This window comes from Leptopilina boulardi, unplaced genomic scaffold (genome assembly GCF_019393585.1).
Source record: "Leptopilina boulardi isolate dan_hultmark-lab unplaced genomic scaffold, ZJU_Lbou_2.1 LbouV2_172, whole genome shotgun sequence".
In the NCBI taxonomy this organism is placed as follows: Eukaryota; Metazoa; Arthropoda; class Insecta; order Hymenoptera; family Figitidae; genus Leptopilina; species Leptopilina boulardi.
Genome location: NW_026137721.1, coordinates 332,501 through 343,679, shown reverse-complemented (window position 1 = coordinate 343,679; position 11,179 = coordinate 332,501). Strand labels below are relative to the sequence as shown.

Here is an 11,179-nt window from a genome sequence, read left to right as displayed (position 1 = left end):
TGTAAGCTTCCCGTAAGGTTACTGTAAGGTTACTGTATACATAAAGTAATATGAAAATATATTACAAATAATTATATTATAATATATATTATATTATACATTTTTTTATAGAAAATTATATATTTGGTAACGTACATCATGAGCCCCAGTAGGGTTTGTTAAATAAAATTCACTGCGCAGCCGTATGTGCCATAGAAAACTACTGCGCATAAATATTAATAAAATGTATTTATTAATAACATTTTATGTTCACAGTAACCTTATAACAAGCTTACAGGAACCTTACGGGAAGCTTACAACAACCTTACCGTGTAAGCTTACCACGACATTACTGTGTAAGCTTACTGTAAGGAGGAAGTTTTAAGTTAACCTAAAGTTTACTGTAGGCTTACACGGTAACCTTACAAACCCTACAGACATCCTTATAGTAACCTCACAGCAAGAAGTTGTGTTATGTTGGAATTGTTCCTTTTTGTATCACTTATATTATTTGAAATACAACACATATTTAAATTTTTTTGTTTTTATACCAAAGGAGGAATAATTTTCTTAAATTTTTTTAAAAAAATTGTTCCTTTTTTTATCACATATATTATTTAACATACAACACATATTTTTAAACATTTGTTTTTATACCAAATACGTTCGCTTCGAGTACGAAACCCTCGATTTCAGTGCGAGTATAACTCGCACTTGTCCGATTTTTTATACTACGTACTTGTATGTATTTTGATACAATGATTACGAAAATCATAGTAACAATATCCGAAAATTTTTTTTTTTCATTTTCATTTTCTGTATTTAGAATTCCATTAACTGGTATAATCATTTTATATTTTGATATAGTCGATAAGAAATTGGATTGGTGTTAAATCCTTATATTTACATATAATATTAATTAAATAGAAACTTTTTCTTTCAAAAAATGATAGAAAAATATCAAATATCACCTAAGTTTGACGAAGTTAAGCGAGTAAGTCCGATCGGGTTTGACCGATCACCTACGAGTAGTCATGAAAAAAAAATGTCAGAGAAAATTCAGGGAATTTTTTTCTTTAAGCCTTGCTGGACATCCTGATTTTAAAATAATTTTTAATACTGCAATATGAATTAAAAATAATTTTAATTAATATTTAATAATAAAATACTTCATTTGTTTGCTCATAATTTTTAAATAATTTTTATTTCTGCTATATAGACTAGAAAAAGTTTTGATAAATAATTGTTTTTAATTATTCTATATTTACTTTTCTAAATATAATTATAGAATATTTGTTATAAGTTTGCTTCTATAATTGAATTAAATAATTTTATGATTAAAATTGTTCTTGGAAAGGTAATAAAATATTTTATTATTTCTTAATAAATAATTATTTTTATTGTAGTTAGGATGTGTTAAGAATAATTTAAATCCAATCAAAGCGTACCAGTTATGTGTGTGTATTAAGAAAGACCCCCACTATCCTCGAATAGAAAAGGAGAGAAAACCTGAGAAAAGATACATTGGTGGTTCCGACGTTCTTCTTTTTTTCACGGCTCCTGCTTTTTCGTATAGTTTTAGATAATTACGAAATGTTGGTTCTTATTTTTCGTATAAATTTAGTAAATAAAAAAGTGCTAGACTGTTTTTTCCTACAGTTTTTAAATATTCGAAAATTGTAGATTTGAATTAAGAAATAATAGTTTCAGTTTTCGTAAAATGTTTTCAGTTAAAGGTATTCGTAAAACTATACCAACTTTGATTATAAAAATATTATTAATAATATTATTATTATTAAATACTAATTTTTTTATTTCTATGTACAATTTAAAAATAGGTAACTTAATAAATAATTTATAAATTTCTCATTATAAATAAATTCATACTTCAACTTGTCAGCGGTTTTTACCATTTTTTCGTGACGATAGAGAAATGATAGAAAAATTATTTATAAAATAATAGAAAAAATGATAAGAAAATAATAGAAAGAATGATAGGAAAATAATAGAAAAAATGATAGAAAAAAATGCAAGTGGTCACCCATCCAAGTACTAACCGCGTCCAACGTTGCTTAACTTCCAACATCCGATGAGAACTTGCCCTTTCGCCTTGGTGTTTTCGCTGTCTTGTCTTGATAAATAACTTTCTCGTATAGATATTGTCATTTTCTATGAGTTATAACCAATTAGAAAACTTTAATATAACCTTGTACTTTTTCAAAGATGCCCTTATCACCAGGAGAAGCAGAAATCGGAACATATTCGAAAAGGAATATAATTTCCACAAGCAGTACATCTCGACATTCTTCGAATGATATAACGCTTCCTTTATCTTTTTTTAATTTTTTTACAATTTTAAAAATTGTGTTTTTTGTATGTGTTTTTTGTATGTGTTTTTAAATATCTGTTTTAAAAACTGTCTTTTTTGTACAAAAATTGTTTTAAAAATTGTGTTTTTAACAAATCATTTTAAAACTTGTTCAACAAATTAGAAAATAATGGGTCGAGTTAAAAGTAAGTAGAATATTATACATTTTACTATCTAATTTATAATTATACTATGTAATAATATTATTATTATTAAATAATAATTATTTTATTTCTATGTAAAATTTAAAAATAGGTAACTTAATAAATAATTAATCAATAAATAATTCTTCTACAATCACTTTATAACGCATAGATGAGACACAAGTAATAATCAACTTATTTTCCTATATTCTTTATTAAATTTTGAATTTGTTTAATGATTTTTTTTAGGGAAAAAAAATTAAATAATTAATTAATTTAAATATAAAAAATAAATAATGATAATTTATTACTTAATTTTTTTTAATTAAAATGAATTAATTAAATTTATATTTTTTCCATAAAAGCAATCAAACAAATTTAAAATTTATTCAAAAATAAGGTAAATACAATTTCAAAGTCACTAGTGTCTTATATTCTGTATGAAATTACTTTATTTTTTGATGTTTGTAAGTTTACGTTGTAAAGAGGCTCTTGAAGGATTTGACTTTGAAATTTTTTCAAGTTCTCTTTTGTTTACGACTTATTCACAAATTTGTTATCGATACAAAATAATTATCACTTAATAATAATAAGAATAAATTCAATTAAATTCTACTTTTTTATATTAGGACACTGATTACGAAATTAAAGTCAAATTAAAAAAAAATGAAATGCAATTATAGGTTTTTAAAGTCGCAAAATACGAATTTAATGTCAAATTTCCAAAATTTAAAATGACAAACGCAATATTACTAACGCATTCTGTTAAAAAATTCAATTTTTTAAAATTAGGTATCTGAATTTTTAATGTTCTTGAATACTTATGTGGTATCAGATTTCCAAAATTCAAAATGACTAATAAAATATGGGGAACAAATTTAAAAAAATTATTTTGATTTTTAATATGTATCAAGAAATTCAAAATGGCTACTCCAATATGGCCAACGAATTTATAACAAATATTTGAAATTTTTTTAAAATAGGTTTCTGAGTTTTTAAAGTCGTAAATTATAAATTCAATATCATATTTTAAAAATTCAAAATTACGGATCCAATATGGCAGATGATTTTTTAAGAAATATTTGAGTCATCATTTCTGAAAGGAGCCACCCAAAACCTTTTTACTTTCTTTTTCGTTATAATGTGGTTTTTATAGTGTTTTATATAAAAAATTGCCATACTGAAAGATTTCGATGGAAAAATTTTTTGTTAATTTTATTAAAAATTAAAAAATTTAAAGGGTTTTTATTAAAAAATTAATATCTCAAAATCTTATTGATCGATTTTGATCGTTCAAGTATCATTTTATTTGTCTTGAAATAAAGTATACGTGAATTTTTTTTTAAATAAAAATATTGCATTTTAGTAAAAAAAAAAAATTGTTTATTTATAAAAGTTAAAAACAAATCATGTTCTGTATGATATTTCATATCGGAAAAAAACCACATGTTCCTTAAACTTTGGTGCATGGCTCAAGTCTTAAATCAGAGTCAAGCCATGATCAAACCTTGAGCCCATTTTTTAAGTTTTGATGTATTGTAGCTAAAAAATTATTAAAAAAGTAGAATGAAAATTATGGAATTTTTATTAAAGTTTATATCCACAATTTATCTTCCTGTCTAATGACTATTTCGGATATGTGTGGTATAACAAATTGTAAATATTATTTTTTTCAAAAGCCGTCACGGTTCAAAGAGGTGGTATCCGTACCAGAGGTGGACGAGGACGGGGTACTACTGTTGCCCCACCTTTACGGCTGCCGCCAAATACACTGGACGAGAAAAATTCGGTAATATTTAATTATTTATTTTTATTATTTATTAAATTTTTTTTTAAATCATAATGTGCAAAATAATAATAAGAATTTATAATCTTATTATTAAATAAAATTTTTTAAAAACTTTTCAGATTTTAACAAAAATTGTTGCAAATGCAACAGTATTAGCATTAAATGCTTACTTTGGAGAAAAAGAGATTGACGAAAAAAAGAAAAAAGAAGAAGAAGAAAATAAAAAAAGAAGGAAAGAAGAAAAGGAAGAAAATAAAAGAAGAGAGAATGAAGAAGAAGAGAACGAAGAAGAATTGGAGGAAGAAGAAGAAGGAGAAGAAGAAGAAGATAGAGATGTGCCAGATTTAAAAAAAAAAAAACATACTTTTAAAGTTAATAAGGACGATTATTATAACGATCGGGAAAGCGATCGTTATAACGTTCGAAGAAGTGATGAAAGGTACACTGTGTATGACGATTGTCATGGAAGATTCGGAGATCGACGGTATGATCGTTATGACTCTCGTCGTCATAACGATCAATATTACGATCAGAATTATTATCCTTATGACAATCGTCATACGTATCCAAGAAATCACAGAAACGAACGATATAACGATCGCAACGTTAATCAGAGAAACGATCGTTATGACGATCGAGAATATAGAAGATATGATCGTTATAGAGATAATTCCTCTGTAAGACGGGACGATCGTTATAATAATCGTCGATAAATAAAAAAAAATTTTTAATTAAAAATATAAATTTTAAACAAAAAAATTTTGTTAAAAATTATAATAAGAAAAAAAATTTCAGTTTTAAAAAATAATTTTAAAAATTTTCAATTTAAATGCTTCATTTGTAAAATAGCATTAAAAAATTATAATAAAAATTTTTTAAATGCTTTCCAATAACATTATTATATTATAATAAAATGATTGGTCTGTCCTTCTGTCCTAACTTGAAGTTAGTCTTTACTGATTTCACGTGTTTTTTGAATTGTAATGTTATGACGTGTCAAATTTGAATCAAATTTTGATATGAATATTATAAAAATAGTTAAAATTAATTGAATTTCCTTAGAGTTATAATTGAAATTATTAAATTTCAAAACATTTTCGATGGAAAATTTTAGAAACAATTAAATTTTAGATGCTTTTAAATTCAAATTATTGAAAATTCAATTAATTTGGAATTAAAATTTTTGAGAATAATGAAATTTTCTTTGATTTTAATTTGAAATTTCGGGAAATAATTAAATTTCTATTAAAATTTAGGATAATAATCCATTTTTAGTTGATTTTTGATTGAAAATTTTGATAATTAATTTTGAATTGAAATTTTAGAAAATAATTAAATTTTATTTGATTTTAAATTTGGAAAATAATTGAATTTTAGTTGATTTTGAATTGATAATTTTGAAAATAATGGAATTTTCTTGGATTTTGAATTGAAATTTTGGATAATAATTCAATTTTAGTTGATTGTTGATTGAAAATTTTAAAAATAATTAATTTTGATCGAAATTTTGGAAAATAATTGATTTTTGATTGAAATTTTGGATAATAATAATAATAATAATTAGTTTTGAATTGAAATTTCTGAAAATAATTGTATTTTTTTTTTTGAATTGAAAATTTGGAAAATAATTGAATTATAATTGATTTTGAATTGAAATTTTAGATAATAATTGAATTTATTGATTTTTGATTGAAAATTTTGATAATAATTAATTTTTAATTAAAATTTTTGATAATTATTCAATTTTAATTGATTTTGATTTGAAATTTTGGATAATAATTAAATTTTAATTACAATTTTGGATAATAAATCAATTTCAGTTAATTTTTGATAATTAATTTTGAAATGAAATTTTAGAAAATAATTGAATTTTATTTGAATTTAAATTGGAAATTGGGAAAATAAGTGAATTTTAAAAGATTTTGAATTGAAATTTTGAGTATTAATTGAATTTTATTTGATTTTAAATTGAAAATTTGAAAAATAATTGAATTTTAAAAGATTTTGAATTTAAAATTTTGAAAATAATTCAATTTTCTTTGATTTTGAATTGAAAATTTTGATAATAATTTAATTTTAGTTGATTTTGAATGGAAATTTTGGATAATAATTGAATTTATTGATTTTTGATTGAAAATTTTGACAATAATTAATATTTAATTGAAATTTTTGATAATTATTGAATTTTAATTGATTTTGATTTGAAATTTTTTATAATAATTGAATTTTTGTTGATTTTGAATTGAAATATTTAAAAATAATTAAATTTTTTTTATTTTTAATTGAAAATTTTGAAAATAATTGAATTTTTTTTATTTTTAATTAAAATTTTTTAAAAATAATTGAATTTTAATTGATTTTAAATTGAAATTTTTGATAATATTTAAATTTCAGTTGATTTTGAATTGAAATTTTTGAAAATAATTCAATTTTATTGTGATATTTTTTTAAAATTATAAACAATTGTTAAATTCCATAAAAATTTTAATTGAAGAATAATTTTAAAATAATTTTGAATTTGTAATGAATTTTATTAAAATTATTTAAAATAATTAATTTAGTTAAGAATCATTTTAGTTCAAAATTTATAAAATAATAATTGAATTGAAGAAGATCTGAAGAAGATCTACATTTTATACTAAAAAAATGTATTTTATTAAAAATTTTTTTTTTTAAATAAAAAAAAGTCGAAAAAGTTGAATTTTATTAAAATAAGTCGATAAAAGTCGTATTTTTGAAAAAAAGGCGGAAAAAGTCGTATAATCCGAGGCCTGTAAACATATAATTTTCATTATTATCATTTAATATGGAATAATATTCCAATAAATTTAAATTATTATTGATAATATTAATTTTTAATTTCCTTATAACTAACAATTAAATACTCAATTTGGCGCGCTTGCGCGCGTTTAATTTTGCTAGTTTTTAAATAATGTAATATATAATGTAATAAATAAGTTTATTTGAATCTTATTTTATTTTATTGAATTATAACATAATCTATTATGAAAAAAGCAATTAACAACAATTTTTGGTTTAAAAAATTCTTGTAAAATAATTTGATTTTTAACCCTTTTATTACAACAAGAAGATCAGCAATTTAAAAAATTATAAAAAAAATATATCTTTATATATATGCTTTTTGAAAGAAGTACATAAAAAACAATAATTATTTATATAAAAATTCAAAAAAATAGTTTGATTTTTAAGCTTTTTCATTTATTTATTACTTTTTTATAAAAGTACATAAATAACAACTATTTATTGTTCATAAAATTATTGAAAGAGAAATAAATTTTTAGCCTTTATTTTTTACAACATTGAGAACAGCAATATGACAAATTAGAGAAATAGCTTCGTTTTTATTTACGCGTTTTGAGAAAGTTGATAAAAGAGAAAAATAATTTTTTAAAAAATTAATAAATAATTTGATTGTTAATCTTTTTTTTACAATGAGAACAATAATTTTTCTAAAGTTAGGAAAAAAATGCATTTTTATATGTGGTATTTTGAAAAAAATTACACAAATAATAACAATTAATTGTTTAAAAAAATTTTATAAAATAATTTAATATGTATAATATATGTTTTACAATTTTTAAATTGTCAAATTTGAAAAATAGAAAAAAACTTAATTTTTTAGGAATTTTTTAAAAAAAATATTTAAAAAACAATAACAAACTAGGAAAATTAGAAAAAAAATTTATTTTTTTGAAGTTTTTTTTTAAAAAATACGTAAAAAACAATAATTATTTTTTTAAAAAATTGAAAAATAATTCAATTTTCAAACATTATTTTGTACAATTTTGAATTTTCCAACTATAAAAAGTAGAAAAAAAATGCATTTTTTGAAATTTTTTTGAAAAAAATAGGTAAAAAACAATAATTATTTTTTTAAAAAATTGAAAAATAATTCAATTTTCAAACATTATTTTCTACAATTTTCAATTTTCTAACTATGAAAATTAGAAAAAAAACTGCTATTTTGTTTGAAAAAAATACGAAATAACAATAATTATTTATTTAAAAAATTGAAAAATTAATCAATTTTTAAACATTACGTTTCACAATTTTTAAATTGTCAAATTTCAAAATTAGGAAAAACTTCATTTTTATATGTACATTTTGAAAAAAAATTAATAAACAACAACAATTTATTGTTTAATTAGTAATAAATAATTTTAGTTATTAATTATAATAAAATCAATTTAAGTATTTAATAAATTAGATAAGAACTTTACAATTCTTATCCGGGGTTTTCCAAAGAAACGCCTATATATAGGCAATTCGTGCATTTTTCCTTACCTCTTACAAGCAACTTTAACATTGTTTAAAAAACGTTTTAAACGCAAAATTTTTAATTTCCCGCACATAACAGACAAACTCTATGTTATTCTGAACATTTTCCAAAAGGTTTTTTTAAAAAATATTCAAAATTGTGCTTTTCACACACCTGAGAAGTTTGCGTGTTAAGCGCCATGATTCGTGACGTCACGAAGGTTCAAATGCTCTTAATAATAATTTATAAATTTGAATATTATAAAGTGTCCTGAATTTCAAAATTTTTATATCGAAAATAAAATATTTTATCTTTAATATTATTAAATATTAATAACTCAAAACGAAAATTAATTTTTTTTAGTACTAATTTTAAAACTGAAGCTATCATACATAAAAAATTTACATAGTTGAAATTTCCAACATTTATGACTAACGATTTGAAAAAAACAAAATATTCTTTTCGCGGGAAATAATAAAAATTTTCCCTACAAATTTTAATAATTTTTTAAAACTTCAATTAAAATTGATTTAATTAAAATTTAATAAAAAAAATTTAGTTGTATAATTTTCTAAAAAAAAAAAAAAAAATGTTGACTGAAAATTTGTTGTTAAGTAATAATTATTTAACTTTTTGTATTTTTTATTTAAAGTTAGTAGAAAATTATAATTTTCATCCAATTTTTACAAACAATAGGTGGTATTGTTCTTTAAAAGATTCTTTGCAATTTTATTTTTTGAATTTTCATTTTATTAACAATATTTTGTTAAAAAATTATTAAACAAAAAATTTTTTCATGTTTTACCTATATTTTTTAAAGAAAATATTATTTTAAAAAAAAATCAACAAGCGGAATTCCAGAGAATCATTAAAAGAGAAAACTGAGCTTTTGTTTGTAACAATTGAATAAAAAAATTACAATTTTCCAATAACTATAAACAAAAAAAAAATACAAAATGTTTAAATAATTATTATTTACCAAGAAATATTTTTTATGTCAAAGAAAAAATTTGTTTTTAATTATATTTTTATTTATTATCAATATATATTAAATTTATTTTATTATATAATTTTATTTGAGGTTATGTCAATGTGTCGAACTTGCCTTAAGTGACAAATTGAGAATATAGTATTGTAAGCTATTTATAAACTAAAAAAAAGATTAGTAATAATAATAATAATTTGCAGAATTATATCGAAAATAATATTATTGTTTAAAGTATGAGTAATTTTCATTTTCAAAATCAAAAGTTAAGCATTCCAAAAGATTTGCTCGCAAATAAAGAGAAAGTTTTCTATGACTTATATATATATATATATAAATGCCACGAGAAAGTTTCAAAGTTTTCTTCGTGTCAAAACTTTACACGAGGTCTTTGAAAAATGTTTAAAACGAAATACTGGACTTGATACAATTTAAAAGAGAATACGAGAGTCGAAATTTTATAAATCACAGCTTTAAAACTATTATTCAAGTATTTCTTTCTTTTTTTTTTGGATTTTTTTCTTCTTAAAACTTCTTTACGAACAGTGAATGTTGATTTAAAAGAATTTTTATTTTTCACTATAAAGTCATTTCAAAATTTATATATTTAAAAAAAAATCTCATAATATAACAAAATTGTTTTAACCGGTTTTAACAACAAATTAAAATTTTTAATGTTCTATCATAACAATTAACAATTTAAAATTAAATAAATATAAATAAAAAAATAAAAATAAAATTCTTCGATGTAAAAATCTTTCCTAAATTTAAAAACTTTTCAATTTTGTTTTTTAAAGAAAATGTCAATTTTTAACTTGGAAACATTCTTAGTTTTTCGAAATTTCAACAAAGTTTTAATTGATTTTAATTTCTTAAAATTAACAAAAAAAAAAATAATTTTCTTTATGCTGTTATTATGTTTTATCATAGTCTAATAAATAATCATTTACCACTTTTAATTCATAACGTGTGAAATGGCTGAGGGGCTTCTCTACTGGATTTTCAACAGCAAGGTCCGGGGTTCGATTCTTTATGCCTGTAAATTTTTCTGTTTCAAAATTTCGTTAATTTAGATTTTACGAATCTTATCATGGTATAGTGTGTCATTTTAAAATAAAAAAATAATTCTCCCAAATTTATTGTAATTTTTCTAAAATAGAAATAAAAAAAAAATGCATACAGTTACATTTTTAACCCTTTCACACCTAAGAAAAATTAAACACTTCTAAAAAAAAAGCTGCAGTTATTTTTATTTATGATCGCTGATTACGAATCTGAAGTCAGTTTTTCAAAATTCAAAATGGCGGATCCAATATGGCGGACGAATTTTTAAAAAGATGCTTGGATTCACTTGAATCTTGTTTCTTGGAGGTTCTTATGGTCGTTGATTACGAATTTGGCATCAGTTTTTCAAAATTCAAAATGGCGTTTGCTTCAAAGTATCTCGAACGATTTTTAAAAATGGCCGCCATATTGGATGTATCATTTTGAATTTTAAAAAATTAACTAAATTACAATTAATAATTAGTATCAAATTTAATTTTTACGTTAAAATAATTGACAAATTGACATGCTTTTGTCTAATTTGATTAAATATATAGAGAAAGAGAGAGAGAGAGAGAGACTATTCGCTACC

The 11,179-nt window shown here is 21.0% G+C and overlaps 1 protein-coding gene across 1 annotated transcript; it reads left to right on the top strand.

Annotated features, from left to right (window-relative positions):
* The first annotated feature begins 2,198 nt into the window (after positions 1-2,198).
* On the top strand, positions 2,199-5,172 carry LOC127277644 (uncharacterized). The gene is made up of 3 exons (XM_051298946.1): positions 2,199-2,493; positions 4,170-4,279; positions 4,399-5,172. Exons 1-3 carry the CDS (start codon positions 2,478-2,480, stop codon positions 4,990-4,992), a joined length of 720 nt encoding a protein of 239 aa, XP_051154903.1. The 5' UTR covers positions 2,199-2,477; the 3' UTR covers positions 4,993-5,172.
* The last annotated feature ends 6,007 nt before the right edge of the window (positions 5,173-11,179 follow it).